Below are 25,270 nucleotides of genomic sequence, written 5' to 3' on the forward strand. Positions count from 1 at the left end.
TATTCCACACTGTCATTCACAGACAACTTCCATAGAAGCATCATCTGACTACATGTGGGACTTTTTGTAAAGTGATACACAGGATGTTGGTGAGACTAATAAAAGAGGTATGCTGTGGAGGGAACATCTCACCCTGTCTTTGGTGAGGGAAACTATTACACCTTATGACAGTTATGTCTCCATCACTCATGACCCTTAACACATCGGGCACTTTTAATGACACAGAAAGACAACATTTTCCTTTTAATTTATTTTCTGATGTGTCAACAAATTTAATGTACATTGAATATTTTAAATTAAAAAGCTACTGAATTGACTTTTAAAACTAAAAATCTTAAATTATTTTACTCTTTGTGTTCAATAAGACATTTCTAAATTACTTTAGAAGTTATACCCTACACCTAAATCACAACATAACAAATATCAGTGGAAACCCCAGTTAGTGTATTTCTTTATTCTGAAGGTCTTACTGAGTATGAACTGAACAGACCATACAGGGGGGCAGCTGACAAAAAGTTCAGATTTCAGAAGAAAATATACAGCAGCCAGAGTTCAGAGCTAACACTAAGCCAAACAAGAGCTTGGTAAACACCTTGAAATTACTTGTGTCACAGACCTTAAAGTGCTAAGAACATGTAAATTAGATATATGAAAATATTCATGTCCTTGGCCACCACAAAATGCCAATGGGTATGTGAAATCATACATTTCCCCATCATTTCTGCCTGATGAGATAATTTTGGTTTCCTTATGAGTATTATTCCAATAAGCTTACTTTTTTCTAGGAAATATTTTTATTTTGAAAGAAACTTATATTTGCAAACACCAGTTCCAGATTTATTGAATTCTAATGTGTTTGTATATGTATGTGTATGTATATACAAACATATATTATGAGTGTAATTGATACAAATATATAAGAATAAATTTCTCTTTAAAATGGTATATAAATCTAGAGCAAATAATTTTTAAAGACAAGCTAAACTTATCTCCCTTTTATGGGTACTTTTGTGGATAAGTTTGTATTATTTTCTTGGCAAACTAACTTAAAATCAACTTGTTTAAGATCATGAGCTTAAAAAAATTCCTTTATTGTTTTACATATGTGACTGAATTATACATTTTTTTCTCTTTTATAACTTCTAAGAAGAAATAAGTCCTCATCACAAAAGGATAGAATTTTGTATTGTATATTACTTAATTGGGATTTACAGAAATAAACATGTATTTCTTACATCCTAAAATACTAACTTTTTAATGTATTTGACTATGATGGCCTCTTTATACATTTCAATGGGAATAATTTAAATTAAACAAATAAAAGAACCTCTATGTTAAATCAAAGTTGAATTTGGAAGTCTTTTTGTCTATATAAGAAAAAGTTATTCTTCTGTCTAACATCTTCCTGCTCACCACATAGATTTGGTATTTTTAAGAAGGTAGAATTTTAAAACAATAGCAGATGACTGCTCATTTCTTCTCAAAGGCTGCTATTAACACTATTAATAGAAGGAAGAGTAACAAGGTTTTACCCAGGACAAAAATCAGACTAGTCTGGATCTTTTGAGACGAATGGAAATTTAGGAAAAGGATTTTAACATACCAATAAAATACAGAATTTTTTGTGATGCTTTCTCATGAAGTGAGATGCACCCATAAATCAGAAACAGCTTTTGAAAATAAATACCATCACTAAGCTTTTATAAAGGCAATTCTGAATTTGTCACTCACAGAGGATATTTCTACCATAAAACATCACAATGCCTTACACGTAATTTCCTTGAGGATAGCAAACTCTTAAAAATGTAAAAAAAAAAAAAAAATCTGTGTTTTACATATAAGTGTAAAAATAAATACTTCCCTAAGGAATGGTGGAAAATAAAGCACATTTAAATAATTCTATTGCTCTGGAAGTTGCCAATTCGTCTGTGAGCAGTTTCACTGCAGATGAAAAGAAATCAAAATACAGGACAGATGTTGAACAAACCACATTTAACTTCTGTCACATACTGGCATTTTCCAAATGATTTTGGCTCATCTATTAAATAAGGTGCATTTTGCTTGATTTTGGGAAGGGAAACATCAGGAAATATTTAAAGGCCAATTGCTTCCAATTAACTGTGATCAGAAAAAAAGTTCTGTGCGAATCTTCTAGATTCTTCTCCTGTCTGAAATAACATACATTTATAAAACCTAGCAAAACAACAAGTTGATGATTAATGCCTGTTGGCAGCCTTGCCACAAGCTTGCCTAACAGCGGGATTTAAATAAACAACTGTCTCTATTAAGGAGGGAGGGAACTGTTGTGATCTTCATGTTTTCTCATAATGGTGATAGGGGAAACAAGGTTGTTCATTGTTAAGAATGCCACTAGCCAAGGTTGTGCTGACTGCTGCCCATTCACATTTAGCTAGCCTACAAGAACCTCCCCCAGACCATAACGGCCCAATAAAATCAGCAGCAGAAACCTTAGAAAACCAAACAGGCTTCCTGGATGAAATCTTTTATATAAAGAAGCAGCATTTCCGGAGAGAAAGCATACATGGAATATGAAATGAATTTTTGAAGCTTTCCTTCACACCCTCAAATATTCTTCAAACAGTTGGGCTGGCAGAAAAGCACTGAGTGAATTATAATAAGAGAACGACATGGACACATAGGCAATAGCATGAATTCTACTGGGTTCTTAGGACATAGCTGAACAGTGTTAATGGAAGTGAAACGTATATTGACTCTGATTATCAAATTTGATTCAAGGATTATTAGTATCAAGTTTTAATCATTACCAGCAGCCACATAGGATTCAACAGCAAAACACAGCAAATATCAGGAAGGCAAAATATACTGTGATATAACTAATCACCCTGTCCCAGTAACTCTAGTCAGATGCTTAAAAGATATACACTGTCATTAACTTAAAATAAGTCACTCATTTTCAGATGTGCAACCTGAAGTATATATAAAACAATCACAACTTACTTCTAAGTCATTAAAAAATAGATGTGTGTCTGCTAAGTTGAAAATCATTTCTTCCATCCGCAGTCCAAGGGAAACAGAGGTAGGTGGATCCTGAAAGAAGAATATTACAGGTCAGTTTACAGGAAAGACAGTGTCTCACTTCAAAGGAAGCCAGCATCAGGAAAGGCGGAAACCGGTGGTGACACGGGGAGACGGGCACCAGGTCCTTCAGTGTACGTCATTCATTCAGTGACAGTCAATGAAAAGTACCTTGTTATTTTGCATCATGGGGAAATAACTTGCTGATAAAATGTTATTAATATATAAGATCTAAGCAGGTGTGATGGTGCATGCCCTTCATCCTAACACTTGGGAGACAAGAGGTAGGAGGATCACTGAGAGTTCAAGGCCCGCCTGGGACTACAGAGTTACAGGTAAGCCTGGGCTAGAGTGAGACCCTGGCTCAAAAAAAAACTATATATCTATATCTATATATCTCTATCTATCTATCTATCTATCTATCTACACATACATATATATACACATACATACATACATATATATGTATGTATGTGTATGTATATACATGTATATGGTATATATATGTATATATGTATATAGTATATATATACACATATATATGTATACATATATGTATATACATATACACATACACACATACATATGATCTGCAGTTACTAGGACACATTAACTAGAGGGAATTTATACCCCAGTCCCTTAAAAGCACCTAAAAATGCTGCCATAAATATCAGAAAACCTCTAGAATAATTTCAGAAAGGTGGCAAGCACTCTAGATGGTGTCTCACTCATTGTATTCACTCAGACTGACTTCCAAGCTCAAGTATATGTAAGGTAAGAAGTGAGGGCCACAGTGGTCACCTGGTCCCCACCAAGCTCAGCTCAGAGTCTGATGGTGACATTCACGTAACACATTAAGACATCAGACAACTTGGTATCACATAGAGGTGACCACTGCACTGTGGAGTGTCCAGGGGGCTTCTCCCTAAAGTTTTAAGCCTTGTATGGTTTCTTCCTGACATAACATATTTAGATGGCATCTACTGGTATTGAAATGAACTTGGGGGATGCACAAGTGTCTTTATGACATTGCTGTATTCATAATGTATGAAATCTAAGTAGCAACATGCTTTCTTATTGAAATCTTTTACACTAAGAAAAAAGTTCCATAGAAAAAGTATACAAGGAATATAAAATGAGTGTTGGAAGCTATATTGGCATCCTAAAAATAGCCACTTTTATATGAATGCCACTTTAAATTCTTCCCAAAATAAGAAGTTACAATAACAATATCAGATAATTACATTTTATTCTTACAGAAAACATTTAGAATAATATAGAAACTATCTGTATTGTCATGTATCCAGGAAAATCATAATTAGACAAATTATGTCTTCACAAAGGCCACCCATCTGGCATGGGTACCCTCTGTGTATCACCAAAGATTTGAGTCAAGGACATAAAAGTCAGACAACATTCTTTCTATCACTACTGTCCCGTGTAAACTTTGTACACTTCCTGAATCATTTTCTGCCCATACTGGCTTCATTACAGCTAAGACCTGAGCATGACCGATGCCCCACTGCCCATGCTAGTGGTCCACACGTCCTACCATGCCTCTCCACGCTGCCTGATGGCAGTAAGGCATGTTAGAAAAGGAGCCCTACACTACCCTGCTTCCCCACAGAATAGTAATAACAATCAAGACCTCCTCTCAGTTGGGACAATCATGTGTCTGTACACCAGGCAGAGAGCAGGGGCTGGCATGCAGGCGTAGGAGCAGAAACCTGCCCAGCCCCGCCCATATGGCCAATACTACCTAACTAGCTCTGCCTCACCTGCACCATCTGTCCCTCCTTCCTTCCCAGAGCCCTAAAGGTAGATGATCAGAGTCTCGGGAGATATGGCGGGGCTGCATACCCAGCCTCAGTTTCTCTGCCATCTGAGTGACCATGGTAAGAGGCGGAAGACAGGGTGTTTGGTACAAGTTAGAGGCTAGATCAAGAGATAGGCAAAGCAACCATTCTAGAGTGTCTATAAGGGTAGGGAGGTAATTAACACACTCAATGTGCAAATGAAAACAATTCCTCCAAATTTCCAGTTTGGCAACTCAGACAGCTTTAGCTTTCTTAAGTTGTCCTTACTACCAACTAATATCTAAGAAATGTCTTAGGTTGTAGTTGAACTAAACGCAGTTTACAAATAAAGAAAAACGAACCCATTGATTCTCAGTCTTACTGGAAATTGTTTGTTCACAAGGTCTCTCTCAATCAGTATCATGCACAAGCTGACGGTCAAATAGGCTCCAGAGCAGAACTCACTAGTGGGGGAAGTTCCAACAGCTGTGGCTAAAACAAAACTCCTGGCAAAGGTGCACACCCCCAACTTCAGGCCGATAAAACACACTGACTTGTCATATAGCCATGTCCATGAATCTTTTATGCGGTGAGAGTGGAGACTCACCACGTTTACTTAATTGCCAACTGTGGGATTTATGTACCATAGTATTGTTATTCCTAAAAAGGCTTCATTTCTTCTTGATATAGTTGCTTATTTATAAGGGCATCAAAAGAATCACTCTATTGTTTGTTAATACATAGCATACTTTAACTTTTCTTCATAAATTACAGTGACGACTTGCTGGTCAGAATACTAATAAATTTTAAAGGTTTGTTCGATCCTGGGGTCAAATTCAAGACAGATGTTGGCTTATTTACCTTTTCACAGTATTCTCTTTTGCTATTAGCAGTCATTCTTTCATGGTTCTTATGCCTGCCGCTTTACGGTGGTATGAAACATTCATGATAGCAGAACAGCCTGGCAGCTAACAAAACTGACAGGATTTTAGGAAAGGAAGGCGTCTGCTAGAAAGTAATGTTTCTCAAACATCCTCTACCTAAGACCCATTACAACAAAACAAACAAATCATATTTTGCACTATGATCTAGTAATCTCTCTCTGTCGTTCTCTCTCTCTCTCTCTCTCTCTCTCTCTCTCACATACACACAAACACACAGAAAGAGCTGACATGGGAGTTTGTTAAATACAATATTACTTACTACACAGAGTACCTTCTGATCTTTTGCTGTTGTCGTTGGTACGTGTGTCGTACGTGTGTGTTCATGTATGTGAAGGTCAGGGGTTGACATCAAGTGTTTTCTTTAATCACTGTCCACCTGGTTTTTTGAGATGCATTTCCTCGCTGAACTTGAAGCTTAATCATTTGGCTAGACGAGCTGGCCAGCAAGAGCCAGTGCTCTTCCTGCCTCCATCTCTACAGGTATAGGATTATAGTACCTGGCTTTATATATGCATCTGAACTCAGGACCTCATGCTTGCGTGGCAAACACTTTGTTGATTGAGCATCTCCCCAGCCCCTTCTGGTATTTTCCACTCACAATCCTATCATGAGCGATCTATAGTGTGGAATGCAAAGCTAGGGTTTGTGCATGGTAACTGATCTACAAGCTGCAAAGCTGCATCAGGTTGTTTCTCCTCCAGAAACTAGCACAAGGGCAGAGACAACCTGCATGAAGTTGCCTACACAACACTAGCAACTAGGGGCTTTCTCCTACTACAGGTGCTACTGTAATAGATATTACATTAATACCTTTAAAATTTTTAAACATGTCTGGCAAAAAATCAAATGGGATGAGGTAATATCAGAAAAATAAGTTCATTACAGCTTGATGACTTATTTTGATATACTCAGGAGACAAAACAAAACAAATAAGCAAACCCCTTATATTCTTGGACTAAAACTGAGACATGATAGTCACCATGTCTTTGGCTTAATTTTACTTTACTTGACGTAAGTAATGTGCTTGCAGTAAAAAATTCTAGGGCTGCAGTTATCAAATGAATTATTATGCCATTTGTTTGTTATATCACTTGTGAAAAACTTAGACCTTTGCTTCCTCTTCAGAGCAACATTGCATTTTAAGTAAAACTTACTGGGTTGGAGAGATTTCCCAGTGGTTAAAGGCACTTGCTTACAAAGCTGATGTCTTGGGTTCAAATCCTCAGTACCTATATAAGGCCAGATACAAAAAGTGGTGCTTATCTCTGGATTTTGTTTGCAGTGGCAAGGGGCCTTGGTGCATCCATTCTTTCTGTCTTTCTCTCCCCTCTCTTTCTCTCCCTCACTCTTGATTTCTCCTTGCCTCCCTGCTTACAAATAAATAGTAAAAGAATAATAATAAAATCTTTACCTTGGGAGCATTTGCAATGACTGTCCTCCTTCCTCCTGTTTTTTACATTTATTTATTTACTTGAGAGAAAGAGAAAAAGGCAGATGGAAAGAGACAGAGAAAGAGAATGGGTACCCCAGTGCTTCTAGCCACTGCAGACGCATGCACCACCTTGTGCATCTGGCTTACATGGGTCTTGGGGAAATGAACCAAGGTCCTGTGGCTTTGTAGACAAGAGCCTTAACTGCTAAGCCATCTCTCCGGACCCTTCTTCTGTTTCTAGTATGTATGTGTACATTGGTATGCCACCCATGTGAAGGCCAGAGGACAACCATGGCTGTCATTCCTCAGGAACCCATTATCCACCATGTGTGTATGTGTGTGTTTGTGTGTGTGTGCATACACTTGTGGAGGCGAGAGGCCAAAGTTGTATATCTTCTCCAATAGCTCTCTATCTTGTTTTTGAAGACAGGATGTCTCACTTAACCTGTAGTCAATGAGTTCAGCTAAACAAGGTAGCTAAAGAGCCCCAGGGATCCTCCTGTCTTAGCCTTACCTCTGCTAGGATTACAGGTACACACTGCCACATCTGGCTTTTGTGTGGGTGCTAGGGATCTGAACTCTGGTCTTCATGCTTATGCAGCACTTTATCAATTGGGCCACCTCTCTAGCCTACCCATCTTTTTTGGATCTTGGAGCACACCAATTATATTAGACTGGTCAGCCAGAAAACCCCAGGGATTCTGCTGTCTCTGCCTTCTCAGTTCTGGGATCACACGTATCTGGCACTTTCCTGTGTCCTCTAAGGATCAGACTCAGGTCTTCATGCTTGCAGGGCAAGTACTTTGGCAACTCAGCCACTTCCCAGGCCCCTTTATACTGTTCTTGACACTTTCCCTCTTCTGGTGTTAATAACAGCATCAGCAGTGTTTTCCTCAACATCCTCTAAGAATCTGATTATCAATCACCTACTGCTCATCTCTGGGACTTTGGTCTCATCCATCCTGCATTCTATTTACACTACCCTGTGACCCAAAGACACTAATGGCTTCAGCCACATCAGACTTGAAATCTCAGTTGTAGGCTCAAAAATCTAAAACCTGGAGCTCACGTTCCCTAGGATGTCCATAAAGCCCAGTTCATCTTCTTCCCCTGTAAACCTCTGGTGCTCTTTCTCTGAAGAATGGAAAGCTACCAACCTAACCAGAGCATTTTCATAAATAGCCCATCATGAGCACATCGAGTCAATCCTGACACTTGGATCTAGATGTCACATCTTTCTTATCTTCACCCAAATTCTTTGCTTTTCCAGTTTTTATTTTCCCTAGCCTCCTTCATTGAAGTCTATTCCACCATTCCATTCTCTACCCCTTTTAACACTATCCAAAAACTGCATCAAATATAAACAACTCATAAATGTCTCACTTTCATTCACCTCTACAACATGTGAACTGTTTGTAGTTTTTCAAGATTTATTTATTTTCGGTCATGAAATATTTCTTCAAATGATAACTAGGCAGAGGCTCTTAGTCATCATCTATATATAATATGTATTATAAAAATATATATTTTTATGATTATTATAGTTACATTTAATGTTATATAAATTTAACATAACCATACTATTTTACATGAACATAACTTTAAATATATGAATTATCAGTGAAATTGAATATATTACAATGTGTATGTATATATTTAATTATCACATGATAGAAAAGTAAGGCAAATGTGGTAGAAGGTACATTCAACAACTTTAAAATTAAGTCAAAGGAACCGTCCCCAAGAGATCTGTTCCCAGAGTTCACCCACATTCAATACATTGTGGCCTTTGACCAAGCCTATGTGCCCACAGCCTTCCAGCACTTTCCCTGACAGCAATGTCATTGGTTCAGAATCTCCCATTGGTTTTTCTCACTGTGGCTGGACAAGCACTGGGTCCCCACTGCTTACTTGAATTCTTGTCTAAGGAGGACAGAGGATTTCTTTTCAATATCCCCCATACCACCACCACCGCATTAATTCTCTGAAAACAGAATGGAAACTTTGTGTAGAATGTTTGTTTTGTTTCATTTTTTCTTCTATGTCACTTCAGTAAGTTTTAACATTTAAGCTATGCTCTCTTGTTTCTTTCTGATATTTGTTTCTTTTCTCAATAGTGATATGAATTGCAACATTTTGAAACATACATGCTGTGAAACTTGGTTCTCTAAATTAGCATAGTGATGTCCCAAAAAGGAGAAAAAAAATGTCATCAAATGCTCTCTTATTTTTCTTGTTCAATATGGAAGCTACAAATCCTGGTCCTACACCAGGAGCCTCTTCCAGTGGAGAGTCCTTCTAAAGCTGCTCTTTACCACAGCAAGGCAGTATGCAACACCCAACGCCCAACAGGAAAGCAAACTTAACCCACTCCTAAATTACGTGGATCTGTGATTAAATTGCGAGTGTCTGCTTAAAGTCTCAAAAGTGGAGGACTATGTTGCAATCCTAGGCCACTCCTGCTGCTTTCAGTACATCAAAGACACACTATGTCTGGGGAACAGAAAGTAACATTATTATTTTTTAATTAAGTAACAAAGAAATCTGCTGAGTGTGTCCAGCCTCAGAGCCCAAACCGTTATGGTGCCTTCATCTTTTGTCAAATGATCTTTAAGTGTCCCTTTGCCCCAAGATGTCTTTCTCATCTTTCTAAAATTCAGAGACAGATTATCATCCTAAGCAAAAGTCAACATGATCGCCAGTCCACTGTTGGATTTTTAACCATTTCTTGTACAGCCTGCTCACTACTATTTCACTTACCATCATGTGTAAAGAAGAAAATGAAAATCTCTCTAGACAAGAGAAGTGCATAGATCCTGTAATGCTAGTCAAAACAGTTTCTGGAAATATCTGTGTCTGTCCTAGAATTCCCACGTTGCAAATCAGATTTGCAGTGAGTAAAAGGGCCATCTATAATTGCAGTTGGGTATTAGGGTATCTGAAGACTGAGCAATGGCTCTTGTTTCATAGCTTGGTTTCATAAGTCACCTAGAGTGCTAGCGCATGCGTGATCCACAGTGCTTTGGAAACTGACTTTTTTGTGATTCTCACATGAGGTCAAGGTACTGTGACTCCTTCAGGGCTATAGGCTTAGCTTCCAACTTAAGTCCAGGAATTGTCTACCGAAGTCATGTAATGACACTGTGTTGGTGTACAGAGTTTATGGAAAGGTCATTTACCCTATTCTGAGTGAACTAAATTCATGTTCATCCCAACAAAAGGCATTATTAACAGGGCCACTCTTTTGCTATTAGCATTATAGAAATTAAAGGACAGCCTTCCAAAATGATCATGTTCATAATTTACAGACAAAGAACTTTTGCTTACAGGACAGAACAGTGCTATAAATGCTCATTCTCACAGTGGTCATACCATAAACTTTGCAGTACACACTGTACATACATTAATTCTATATTGAGATTCTGACTTTGCCATACTAGTTGTATGTAATGCTGGGCAAATTAACCTCTAGACTCAAGTCCCTTCACAGTAAGATGGGAATAAAGCAGTACTATTTTCCAGATGAAATTTCATAATCTATGTAAAGTTCCTGACTAGTACCTGGCACGTTGTGACTAGCCACTGCCACTCCGCTACTGTTGTTGTGATTGTGCCATTCATACTACAGCCACAGCTAAGGGATAGCCCACGCTGGCACTGCAGGGTATGGCTACAAGAAATGACTGACTCCACATAATGCATTCAAACTGCAGGCTGTTTATAAATAATAACTGCCCTAAAAAGTCCATTCTCTAGTTTGTATTAGAAAGAAGGAATCAGCTGGGTGTGGTGGTGCACACCTTTAATCCAAGCACTCAGGAGGCAGAGGTACAAGGATCACTCTGAGTTTGAGGCCATCCTGAGACTACATAGTGAATTCCAGGTCAGCCTGGGCTACAGTGAGACCTTATCCTGGGGGGTGGGGGAATGAAAGAAGGAAAGATGGAGGAATGGAGAGTTGTTAAATGGATATAGAACTTCAGTTCTTAAAGAAAAAGAATTCTGGAGGTTAGTTACACAACAAGGCATCATAATAATACTTCAGATATAAAGTTTATGTCAGCTATATGTTGCCACATTTAGAAGTAAACATTTTAGAAAATTAAATAAATGTAACTTTGGCTTATATATTTTGAGATATTGAGAATCTATAGGGACTAGAAAGGTGGCCCAGTCAATGAATTGCTTGCTCCAAGAGTATGAGGCCCTAAGCTCAAATCTCTAGCATCCACATGAAATGCCAGGCATGGTGGTGTGTGTCTATAATCCCAGTACTTGGGGCACAGAGAAAAGAATCCCTGAGACTAACTAGTTAGCTATTGTAGCCAAATTGGTGAGTCCTGTGTTTAGTAAGAGACCTTGTCTCAGACAGATAAGGTGGAAGAGTTATTGAGAAAGATATCCAGTGTCAACCTCTGGCCTCCATATGCATGTGTATATATGCAAACATTTGTGTGCACATGCACATTCAAACATGAATACACGCACAGATGCACACAACACAATTGTACACGAAAAAACAAAGAAATTTATAAGTTTTTCTAAGATAGCTATGGGACTGAGAACCATATACTTCTTATGTTCTAACACAAGTCAAATCATATGATTGCTAAGATTTGCTCTGAAAACATTCTCCTTGGACAGAACATAGTGGTAGAGGGATGTACTTTGAGTACAGATGAAAAAAGATTGGCCAAGACAAGGTATTTATTACACCTGGAGAAGTTACAAAAAAGTTTTTAAAGTCAAAACTGGAAAGGGTTTGCAAAGACCCTCATATATCCCCCTTTCTTGAGAAGAACGTGCGAGGTTTTGCTTGAATGTTTTGTGGCCAGAAGTAAGCGAGCATTCAACAAACGCACAAACATGGCAGCTCTGCCCAGCCTATGTTAGTTCCACTCATTCTCTCACACATGATGCTCTTCCTACGCTACAAAGCTAAAGGACTAGGTGCATCTATTACTACTTCTGATGATGAATTCTTAAAAAAAAAATTTATATGTTTTTTGCAAGCACATGGACACAGACAGACAACAGACAGACAGAGAATGAGCACTCCAGGGCCTCCAGCAGCTGCAAAAAACAAAAAAACAAAAAACAAAAAACAAAAAAACTCCAGACATATGTGTCATTTGTGCACTGGGCTTTACATGGGTACTGTGGAATTGAACTAAGGTTGTTCTGCAGCCATGATGACCTTTTAAAGAGAGCCGTACATTTTAATAGTCCTAAGATGATATGGGATTGCACCCAGGAGAGAACAATGTGGAGTTCTTCTGGATCCCTGGGCAGGAGGTACATTAGGTACATTCTTACCTGGGACTCGCCTTATTCTAATGACCATGTTGAAGTCACGGCTGTTCAACTTACGCTGTTGAACATTGCTCATCTCAGTATTTGTACATAATCTGTGATCTACCTAGTCTGTCAATGGCACTGTTTAGAGACTTATCCCCGACTCTCTTGAATTCATCAGTAAGTAACAGTTTCTAATGTTATAGACATGCTCATAAAGGTAGCTTTCAGGCACTGAGGGAGGGGAGAGAAGATAGAAAATATTCTACTGACTAGACAGCTGAAACAAATCATGTCACAGTGATGGTTGGTTATTCAGAGCAAATCTTCAAGGGAAGGTCAGAATATAGAGCTCTTAATGCTTTGTAACGTAAACATAATGTGGCCACACACCTTATTTTATTGATAGACTTGCATAATCATACATACATTTTCTACAAGTTCAGCAGTTTTGTCCCAATGGCAAGTCTCTTTTTATGCCCTGAGTTCTATGTACAGCCAACTAGGGACTTCTCATGGCTGATGATGGTGGCATCACCCTGAAATAATGTCATTACTGCAGATTCCTGTGGACCCACTATCTTTCCCAACTTTCCCCCCTTGTCTGTAATTCATTCTGCAAATTTCCTTTCCTGCAGTTCTTTCCCAACCAGGACACTGAAGGACCCAGACTGGCACACTTCCTAAGGTAACCAAGCAGCCCTCAGTGAAGTCCCATAGTCCTGCTTGCTGGCCACGGGTAGTCAGTAACACACCAAACAAAATGGACGTGAACCGGGAAAAAAAATGGAACACTCCCCATATGCCGCATTTGCCAGCTCCAAATGACAACGTCATCTATTTTTAGTGGCAAATGTGAACCCACAGGGAATTGAGGATGCTTCAGAAACCCATTCTTATTTATTTTCTCAAATTTTCTACTTTTGGCTTAGTGTCCGCTGCCCTTTGGGACTGAAAAGGAGATGGAACTTAGGAAAACCTGTTTATCTCTTCTTGGCTTTTAAGAATGGGACCTAGAATGATTTTCTATGTATAAAAGCAAAAACAACTTTTCTCCTTTGTCTAAAAGGCCTTAATTTGACGAAATACCTCAACATACTATGATATTGCATTTCCAAAGCTGTATTCCAAAACATCTAATGACTTAATAATGTCAAATATTACATTAGATCCATGTAATCCAAAAGTCATTGCAGTTTTATAAGAACTAAAAATAGCATGAAAATGTTGAGTAGAAGGCATTTTTAACTTTATTGCTTAGTAAAGCACTAAAAGAAAAAAAAATGTTATAATAGTTCATGTAGCTCTTCTGGCTTACATGACCTTTCATATCAAAATATTCTATATTTTTCCTTGTATTCTTTTCCTTTTATTTTTCTAAAGGCAAAAGCTAACATTAAAATAAATCCAGCAATTTCCAAGACATTTTTTTTTGCCTAAGTCAAATTCTAGAAGTGAATCAAGAACTCTAGTTTCCTTTCTTGCTACCCAGTTTTAGATCACCCCACACTCTCAAGTAGTCACTGGGCACCACAATGGACTCACGGGGTTCTCATTAAAACTGTAAATAAGTAGCTAAAGAAATAAAGTAAAGAAATAAAACCAAAAGTTTGAATTTTGCTTTTAATTATTGTTTTGTTACCATTTTCAATTTATAAATGTATTTTAAATACCTTATGACCTTTGAGTAGCTCATTTTTCTTTGCAGAAATATCCAATTATTTCTGTGAGATCAGATCCTCACCAATTCCTTAGTTAGTCTGGTTCATGAAATAGATCATACTATGTTTTCAAGTGTCATGTATTAATCTTAGAATTTCCTCAAGACAGTTCGAGTATTGCCGAAACTATGACGGTTTCTTCTGGATAAGGTACTTACATTTGGAATCTGTGCAATTAAATAGAAGGCTGCTAACTTCTATGGGCACTATTCTGTGTGGGCAGCTAAGCCTCCATGAGCAGCAATCACCTAGAGTTGAAGGGCTCAGTGAGGCATGAGGCTAACAATGTGAGCAGGTTTATGAGGATTTGTTGTTCAATGTGAAAATCTTGTCAAGCATACTCAAATTGAGGACAAATCTTTGAGCAATATCAATCAAAGAAAAGAAAGGAAAAATACTCGTTTTAAGCACCCAAAACAATCTCCTATTTAGAATGCTAATCTTACGGCCACAAACAGGGTCTAAATATCATTTAAAAAAATTGTCCCTATTCAGAACCTTTTGTTTTCAGAGAAAGGAGGCTGAAAAACAGGAAAGGGTACTTTCAGTACAGAAGTGGTTTATTTTTAAGGCCCCATGCTGTCTGTTCACAAGGGAAGGATTAAGGGCAAGCTTTGTAAATTAACTCACCTGAGAAAAGAGAAAAATGATGTGAAATGTTATTCTTTCACAAAACAGTGCTAGAAATTTATTCAAGTGATATGTATGGCCTCTGAGACCCAAGGAATCCAGTGATGTCTTTTTCCCACCCAGAGGCATCTAGGGAATTTTAACTTAGTTCAAGTTGTTAAGGACTTCCACTTGACAGAGTTAGTGAAGTATGTTAAGAGTTGGGCAACTGTGATGAGAACTAAGAAATAATCTGGATTACTACAAGAGGTTGCATGCATGTGAAAAATAAGTCGTAGTTGAACGATTGCCTAAATTACTTAAAAAGGAAAATTCAATACCTCTGGGGGTGCTAACCAGATCATTTGTACTGATTACCTATATGCCACTAGACTGTTAAATTTTCTCCTTTCTTAAGACATGCCCTTTCAACATGAAAATAATACCCAAGTAGAGCATTAAGAAAGAGAATTGCACTATTCCAAAGATTAATTTTGATTGTGGGTAAAACCTAATCTCAAACATGAGACATCTGCCAAGAAGTGGTAAAAGAGAGAGAGGAAGAAAGGAGAAAGCCATTGTGGATGTGGTCAGCTGACCTCCACAAATAGGAACCCACAAGGTTAAACAGCCAAATCCAAAGGGCCTGTCAAGACTTCATTTGTAACAACTCTCCTATATATTTTCTAGTGTTAAAGCCATTTTCAGCAGAAGCACTGCACAGTATTTTTGTTTGCTATCAAACTGATCTTTTCAATAGCACATTTTTATTATGCCAATATAGTGTTTAATATCACCCATGTGTCCCATGCCCACAGCACAGAATCCTGTGCTCAGCACCACCTAAGGCCTTGTTTTGAGAGCAATGGACCAATTAGAATAGATAAATTCCTAGTATTGTTTATTAAATACATGTGCTTTATTGGATGAATAATGTAATTTTTCTCAGCTAAATTTCCTTATTGAAAACAGAAAAAACTATCTGGATTAATGAGGTGGGGGAGAGATAACATATAAGCTGAACAATTTTCTGCCATTTCACATTTTCCGTATTCATTTTCTCAATGTCAGATCCCTAAATGTTCCTTATAGATATGTATCCTTTTGGTGTATGGTTTTGACCACGTGTAATGCTATATTTCTATCCCTGTCTGCTACATGGGACAGCAAAATATGCATGACTGCCCACTTCATTCCCTGAGTACTCAAAGCAACAATAATAGCTCTTATAGATGGATCTCCCTTCAATATGTTTTTAGATGGCATGCATTGTTCCCTAACAGTCTTGGGATTGCTTCTGGCTTTCAGATTGAGAGAGTCAATGGCAGGAGTAAGAAAGACACAAGGTGCTTTTCCCAATGCCACAGGCTACGGATGGTTAATACAGGTAGCTTTGCAGCCCATGGAGAGGGAGCTGCGGTGATTCTTACTTATTCGCTGCATTCTCTTCACAGCCATGAGCAGGAAAGCCAGGCTTCATTGCATGAGAGAGTGAGCAAGTGTGCATTCCAGGCCGGCTTAGCTCTACATGCAGCCCTACCTTAGGAGGAATGACAAAAAGATGGAGGGCACACTTCATAAGGGCAAAGGAAAGGGGTCAGAAGCCTCGCTCAGCTCAAAAAGCACCTGGATGTCATTCAATTGTGTGTGTGACTGGTGTGTTTTAAGGATTTAGATTCTGTCTCTCCACAGAACAGTATCCAGTTCTATTTGGAGCCATGCTGTATTTCATCACTGATCTAACTTAGCATTGGTATATAAAGATGAAAATAAAATCAGAGTACCATTCTTTGGGACTAACTCATCACCTGGAGCTAGCTCCCTAGCCACAGGCTCAACACACTTCTTCTCAGATGTGCTTTGGGGTTCATTCACTTGTCAAAGGGTTGAGAACTATCACTGAAGCTACCTGTTCACTAAAATCCATTCTGTTTCTACCTGGGTACAGAGACCACGTTTCCCAGCTTGGCTGGCAGTAGACACTGACCAAGACCGATGTCAGGGGCAGAGGTGTATGCCCCTTCTTGCCACTCTTCCTGCTCATGCAGCCTTGCCTCTCCTTCCTGTGCGTTGACTGCTGATGCCAATGACTGAAGAAGTCTTAAAATTGACACAATTGAGATTGTCACCCACACTATCTTGTCCAAACCAAACAACCTGGATATCCACTGTAGATCTGTTCAATAAGAGATACATTTTGGAGCTGGGGATGTAGCTCAGTTGGTAGAATGACTGCTTAGCATACCTGAGGCCCTGGGTTTGATCCTCAACACCACACAAAATAAGGTGTGGGAGTCAGCACCAGGTGTATGTCTGTAATGCCAGAATTTGGAAGATGGGTGCATGAGGATAAGAAGTTCAAGATCACATAGTGAGTTTGAGGCCAGCCTGGATAACATGAAACCCAGGTTATATGCACATACACACACATAGAGACAGAGAGGGGGAAGGAGGAGTGAAAGAGATTGGTTTCTACTATGTTGAAACCATTCCACCTTCTGTAATAAATATGCTGCTGACCTGAGTTTCCTTAAGGCTCCAAATGCACACAGGTTTTGTTTATGAGGTGGACTTCACAGTCACTTACTGACAGCATGGCTCTTATTTAATGACATGGGTGCTCTAAAGTGAACGGAATCCACACAGAGCTCAGAGCTTGGGGTAGAGCAGGGGCCATCTTTCTCTAAAGGGACAGAAAAAAAGCTGCTTTGGGTTTTGCAGGCCCACCAGCTTGAACTGCTGCACATTCTTTTTTTTTTTTTTTTTTTTGGGTTTTTTGAGGTAGGGTCTCACTCTGGTCCAGGCTGACCTGGAATTAACTCTGTAGTCTCAGGGTGGCCTTGAACTCATGGCAATCCTCCTACCTTTGCCTCCCGAGTGCTGGGATTAAAGGCGTGCGCCACCACGCCCGGCTGCACATTCTTTTATGTGTGTGTTTTATATTTTAAATAATCTTTTAAAGACTTAAACATGATTTTTAGTTTAAAGACCCTACAAAACCAGACCATAGGACAATCTCCTGTTTATATGTTTAAAACTTTTATTGCTTGTTTTTTTTTTCTTCCAAGGTAGGGTCTCACTCTGGCCCAGGTTGACCTGGAATTAACTATATAGTCTCATGGTGGCCCCAAACTCATGGTGATCCTCCTACCTCTGCCTCCCGAGTGCTGTGATTAAAAGCGTGTGCCACCACACCTGGCTAAAACTTTTTTTAAAAGGTATGTCATAAGATATGGAAGTTACATGAAACTCAAATTTTTGAACTGCAGATCACGTTTTCTTGGAGCATCGCCACATTCATTTGTTTATGTATGTACAGTCACAGCTGCTCCAGGCCAGCCAGAGCAGACCCAGATATGAAAGACATGAATGCTTGATTCCCCCTGGTCTATACATTCCAGAAAGAAGGTCATACTCATAAGTGACCAGACCCTCTAGCACCCAGTGAGCACATCATCACCATCCTTAGCTCTGTGCCAGGCTAAGGGAATAACACCTTTGCCAAACTGTGAGGCAGCCTTGCTCCAGGTCATGGAGTTCTGTTTGTCGCCTCAGACAATGTAGGAACAACAATCTTGTTTCATTTCCTCTGTGTGTGGGGGGTGAATGATATATGGTGTATGTATGTGTGTACACTCAATGTATGGGTATGTACATGCCAAAGGGAGAAAAATCAGGTGTTCTTCTCTTATCACCCATCCATATATTGACATGAGGCATGGTGTCTCACTCAAGTAGGAACAACTGTCCATCAGTGAGCCCCAGTGATTCACTGCCCCCTCCATGGACCAGGATTACAGACACATGTGGACACACCCAGCTTTTCATGTAAGTTATCAGAAATTGAACTTGGTGGTTTCTGGCTCAAGAGGTCCTCATGCTTAAGCAGAAAGTGCTCTCACCACTGAGCTATCCTCTCAGGTCCCAAATAGCCATCAACTTGGATGGTCAACTAGAATATCAAGATGAAATGGGCTAGAAAAACTGTTCTCAGTTTTTAATGCCTCAAGATACTAAGATGATACCCACTAAAGAGGGTTAGATGGCCTAACATCAAGGTAACATGGGATAACCTCTTATAACTTTGGCCTATTAGGAGGCAGATACATAAAAGTCATCCATAAGTTCAACAGGTGACATGTTTTTCTTACCATTCTTTTTTGTCATTAAGACAACACTGTGGTTTTCAATTCATGGTACAATTAAATTATTAAAACAAGCTTATGAACCAAGGAGCTGGTTATATGGATAAAAAGTTGAGGATAAGTCAGAATTAATAATTTGCCTAAGGTCAAAGAGCTGAAAAGTCAAGAACTTGCAACTGAGTCTAGGTCTACTTGAATTAGAATCTGCCACTCTTACTCCTGGGAATACCACGTGCAGTTCATGAAGCTGAAGACACTATCACCATATTACTCACTAGCCACCATGCCAGTTTATTTAGAAAGTAAGGTCTCACCTACATGCAAACACATGCATTATTGACAAATATTCATTTTGTGTCAGATATGATCCTAAATATTTTATACTTGGGGTTATCTGCCATACAGTTATGGTAAAAGCTGGGCATGGTGGCACATGCCTGTCTTCCCAGAAGTTGGGAGACAAACAGGACAATTAGGATTTCAAGGCCATCCTTAGTTCAAGGCAAGCCTCCGCTGCATGCCTGAGCTATAAGAGATTGTGTTTCAAGAAACTGGAACCAAACCTACCAAACAATCAAAACAGAAAACAAATCTCTCAGCCTTGATAAGAGTAATTTCACAATATGAATGCTGAATTCAGTGAGTGCTGAATATTTAGAGAAATTTTAATACGACCCACAATTACACTATGCTTTATGCGATTTTAATGCTATCTTAACTACTTTACTTGTTTTTATTTTCCCAAGCAGAGACAGAGAGAAGAAAGACAGAGAGAGTGAGAGAATAGGCACACCAGGGCATCCAGCCACTTCAAATGAACTCCAGATACATGTGCCACCTTGTGCATCGGGCTTAATGTGGGTACTGGGGAATTGAACCTAGGTCATCAGGCTCCACAGGCAAACACCTAAACTGCTGAGCCATCTCTCCAGCCCTGCTTAGTTTTTGTATAAATTTACGAATGAGGCTTAATTCTCTTGTGATCCATACCAGCCCAGCCCTATGAGATGCAGATGGTAAACAACAACAAGAAGAAAGTGTGCAAATAACCAAGCTACTGTATAACAACACCTTTAGGAACCACCTAAACTTTCCCCAACACCAAACTTTCCATTTTCCCTTCATATCACTTTTTCCTCATGCCAGCATGAGGGCACCATGTGTGAGTTACCAGACAATAGTTGTTGAAATATAAGTTTGCATTTCAATGTTAACAATTTAATTATATCACATATATTAAAGAGACCAGTGAATGGGAGAAAATACAAATCCTTTTCTTTAGTGAAAAAAAAAAATCTTCACAATGCACTAAACAAAAAAAGCAGTGAGAACAGCTATTACTAACAACTCCTTAACTAATACTTCCAGACTTCACTTGCTTGCTAATATGCAACTTCTTTCCTCTTCCTGAGCCAGGGCTGTGCTGTGTTCCCTCTTTCTGTTCCCATCACCTTTGTTATAAAACACTTCCTTATAGCACTCGGCATTTCTTCTTCCCACAGCTAGCATTACACAGAAGGTGGAATATTCACAACCTTTTTTTTTTTTGTGCACATTGCTATAACATGCCCTAATTTTGCATTATATCAACCAGATCCTATGTCCCCTTACTGAATAGCCCCACTCATCGAGTTGCCTAAGCTACTGTGACTAAGCTACTTCTCGAGTATCTGGTTCCCATAGAGACAGAACAGCTACCACATTGTCAGGCATTCATTTCTTTCTATGCATGCAGAGGAAGGCCATGCCACATACTTCTCTGACAATGGTCAGGAACATAACTAAATCTGCACTCCCAAAGGGGAAGCTGATTGCCCCCATACTGCCTCTGAAGTTAGGGAACAAAAGGGTTGTGAGCCATTCCAACCAGCTTGGTTATTATCTTTGTTGGGAAAACTCCTGGTTGAGGTTCAACCAATGAGGCTTAAAGATCTGATCTGAGGTCCAATTCTGCTCAACCCTAATATTCTTTAATGAGGACAATGCATAGTCAGCTTCTGCATGCTTCTGGTTTTCACTGAATGTTCTCAGTGATGCATCCTCTAAGGCCCCTGAGAGATGGAATGCCTCGGGACACCAGGACAACAGATTGGCCACATTGTCCAGCACAAAGAAGATACTCAATAAATGTTTAGGAGGAATTCAAATGAGAGTGTAAGATGCTTCTGACCCTCAGTTGTGTACAGATGACTTTAACTCTGGTGTCCCCAGCTCGAATTTATGGCTCAGTCCTGCTTCCAGCTTCCTTCTTGCCCAAGAAGGTATGAAAAAGCCATCTAGAATTTTTTCCCTCACCAAATTTTTAATTTTCTCTTCAAATCAGTTCTTCCTTTAACCAGCAGATTTTCTCCATTACTCTTCTCTCGGTTACTGGGGGGGGGGGGGTACTTTTTTCCTTTTCCTTGTTACTTATTGCCTAGTACCCAGATCAAGTCATTTCTATATCCCGTTTTCTAGCTGAGACACAACCTGGAATCTGACCCTTTGTCTCCAGTTATAAGGCTAATCATTCAGATAGTGGTAAAGCCTCCTTCCTTCACCTTTCTTCTGCCCTTAGTTCTCCATGCTCAGCTGCAGTGATCTGAGTCTGTGAGTCAACCTGCTTCCTTCCTCCCTTTGGAGTCCTCCCATGGTGTCCCTTGTTTTACAGGGAGGTTAGACTTTGTGACAGTGGCCAGTAGGCCTTCCAAATCTGTCCCCATCCCTGCCACATCTCTACTGAAGCTCCACCTCCAGCATGACACACTGTAACGTGGGCCTCTCCTATCTCTCAAACAGTAAACACTTCTAGCTCCGCACTTGCTATCTCTTGATGCTAACAAAGTCACCTGAGGTCATTCAGGCTTTAGGCCCGAAGTCCATTGCAGGAAGATCCTCCTGAGAGCATGGCTTTCCTAAAGGGTAAAAGTTATACGTAACTATTTCATACTACCCATACTCTAAAGAAATAGAGGGCTGGAGAGATGGGTCAATGGTTAAGGCACTTGGCTACAGAGCCTAAAGACCTGAATTCAAATCCCCAGTGCCCTTGTAAAGCCAGATGCACAAAGTGGCACATGTATCTGGAGTTCCTTTGCAGTGGCTGGAGGCCCTAATGTACCCGTTATCTTTCTGTCTGTCTCTCTTCTCTCCCCCTCTTTCTGCTTGCAAATATATATATACATATACATTATATATACATATATAATATATATATTATATTAATATATATTATACATACATGGGAATTATATACACATATATATGTATATAATTCCATATATATATATATATATATATATATATATATATATATAAAACTGTATAAAACAGCTTTTAATCACATGCTTTTTACCACAAAGTAAATAAGCAAATAGGTAAAATTCTATTTTGAAGCCTCAAAGTATTAATGCTTGCCACTTTTTAAAATGTGCCACTAATGCCGGATGTGGTGGCGCACGCCTTTAATCCCAGCACTCAGGAGGCAGAGGTAGGAGGATCGCTGTGAGTTCAAGGCCACCCTGAGAATTCAGAATGAATTCCAGGCCAGGCCAGGCCAGACTAGAGTGAAACCCTACCTTGAAAAACCAAAAATAAATAAATAAAATAAAACGTAACACTCATGGCATTTGTAGGACATTATTTATAAAGAATTTTTGCCTATAAATTGTTGAGAATCTGAATGAAAATGTTTAGGAAGCCAAGGGGTTCAAGTTAGGTAAGAATTCCACAAGTAAGCCAGTGGTCAGGTATAGGAATGCTACAATGGCTTAGTTAAGATGTTCTTCAAGGTCTTTTAACTACTTAATGTTATTTCAGATTTTAATTAAAGTAGTAGGTTTTGAGGAAATAGATATAGTAATAGTGTTATGAAACCACCGACAACCATCCAGATAATATTTACTGAATTTTACTATGTGTTAGCTACATAATAGGGACTTAAAAATATTTTTATTTATTTGTTTGTGAAAGTGGGAGAGAGAGAGAGAGAGAGAGAAAGAGAGAGAGAGACAGACAGAATGGACATGCCAGGGCCTCTAGCTACTGCAAACAATCTCCAGATTCATGGGCCACCTTGAGCATCTATCTATATGTTGGTACAGGGGAATAGAATACATATCCTTGGGCTTTGCACACAAGTGCCTTAATTGCTGAGCCATTTCTCCAGCCCTGGGGATTGTTTTGATTGATAAATTCTATGACCTCATGTTTTCAGTCTATATTCTTATAATTTTTTTTCTCATTGTGGACTTATTTAACCGTAAGTTGGAATATAATGTTTTCCATATTCAAATGATAGGATAGTGTAGCCTATATAAAAGTGTAAATCAGTGTGTGTGTGTGTGTGTGTGTGTGTGTGTGTGTGTGTGTACACATGTACTCTCATCCTATTTGGGAGTAGGTCTATCTTTACACTTAGAAAAGGTGAACTGTGAAGCTTAAGTAATACCTCCCTGTTATCTCCAGACTTTGTGTCATTAGTAAGAATTCAGTATAAATGGGTTGGAATAAGTACCTACTGAAAAAATAAATCTCTGTTTAAAATTTACAATAAGAGCCTATAACCTTCTATAGATGTTAGTTTTGACATATGATTTTGATAAAGTTCTAAGCACACCTAGAAAGATGACTTCAGTTTTTCAGGATCCAAACTAATAGCTCTAAGTTTCTAAGACATTATTTCTTCAAAGATTAAAAAAATGAGAAACATATATAAGATAATTTCAGAAAATGCTTATAAACAGCTGAGCTAATATGATTTCACATGGAAAAAGACTTCTAAAACCAACAAGCAAAATACTGAAAAGACTTTCTGTAAGGCTTTAGAAAACCCAAATGTAAAATGTCAAAATAGTTCTGCTTATGGGAGACAATCTGTCTCATGATTCTTCCCCAAAACACCAAGATAGATACTATAACAACTCTAATGTGGATGCATTAATCCTAGTACTGTTCAGATGTGCGGTATCAAATGCCACTCAAATAAATATGCCCCCAGCAGCAAAGGGACATCTAAAAACATGCACGACAGGTGTATTGAAAGTAACATACCAACATTGTTAACATTAGCAAGTGAGAATTGTTTCACTGAATGTTTTAAGAGTAATGAGATAGGGAAGTAGAAAAGATATAATGAAAAGATGTAACCCTAAAGATATTGTGTATCACCTACACATCTTACGCAGGAGTCCATTAGTTTTTTTTAATATTTTATTTTTATTTATTTATTTGAGAGAGACAGAGTCAGATAGAAGGAGAGAGGGAATGGGCATTCTAGGGCCTCAAGCCACTATTAACAAACTCCAGACATATGCACCATCTTGTGCACCTGGCTTACATGGGTGCTGGAGACTTGAACGTAGGTCCTTTGGCTTTGCAGGCAAGTGCCTTAACTGCTAAGCCATTTCTCTAGCCCCATTAGATTTTTTTTTTAACTTTGTGTTTCAAATAAGCGTGAAATTAATAGTATAAAATCTGTATTATTTGAAGACCTAAAAATAATCTCTTCTTTTGTTCATTGATATGTTTTACTATGCATTTGACCATATGGATAAGTTATATAAATTTTTGCACTTTAATTTTGTTACTTAAAATCCAATCATCTGCACAAACAATACAATCTAGGCTTGTGGACCCCAAAGCAATCACAGGGCAATGCTTAGTAGTACTCACCCTCCCATATCTGTTGGCGTAGGACCCCGTAAGCAAGGAGTGGAAAACAATGATTGTCTCATCCAAGTCCCAGATGAACACTCTCTATGAAGGAAGAAGCAAATCAGTGGAACTTTGCTTTGGTTAATAAGATGGTGATTCAGTTAACTTTAATAAGATAATTTTGAAATGTAATACAAATGAAAATCTGAATGTATTCTTTTTCCAAATACAAAGAGCACATCTCTCAGCCTTTTATCTAGATATAATCCTAGATGAGGCATAAGATAGCAATTACACTAGCAATGCCAATATAATACAGCAGAGATAATGATGGGCCTCATTTCTACCTCTCCAGTAGCATCTCAGGAAGTGATCAATGAGAAAAAACCTAGTGTGTTCAAAACTTCTGAGAGACAGATAGGAAACCAACCAGCTGAAACCAATTCCATTATCTTTCCCTCTTGTTGGCTCTTTCTTCATTAAATATTATTTACTACTCTGACAATTTATTTTCATGAAGAAACTGAAACTTTATACCACCTATCAATCTTACACTAACTTTTAGGCACTTATCAAAATGATGAATCATATAGTTGGCCCTTGGTATCTGTGGGTTCTGTGTCCAACAATGAACAGT

General features: G+C 38.7%; 1 protein-coding gene across 17 annotated transcripts in view; it reads right to left on the bottom strand.

The window, feature by feature from the left end:
• Eya1 (EYA transcriptional coactivator and phosphatase 1) overlaps nucleotides 1–25,270 on the bottom strand; it is a 331,367-nt gene that overhangs the window by 43,696 nt on the left and 262,401 nt on the right. For all 17 annotated transcript variants that reach the window (XM_045143934.1, XM_045143933.1, XM_045143931.1 and 14 more), the window contains 2 exons: nucleotides 24,652–24,735; nucleotides 2,980–3,069 (listed from right to left, as the gene is read on the bottom strand). In XM_045143934.1, coding sequence (XP_044999869.1) covers nucleotides 2,980–3,069; nucleotides 24,652–24,735 — 174 coding nt within the window. The remainder of the gene's footprint in view (nucleotides 1–2,979; nucleotides 3,070–24,651; nucleotides 24,736–25,270) is intronic.

This window comes from Jaculus jaculus, chromosome 2 (assembly GCF_020740685.1).
Source record: "Jaculus jaculus isolate mJacJac1 chromosome 2, mJacJac1.mat.Y.cur, whole genome shotgun sequence".
Taxonomy (NCBI): domain Eukaryota; kingdom Metazoa; phylum Chordata; class Mammalia; order Rodentia; family Dipodidae; genus Jaculus; species Jaculus jaculus.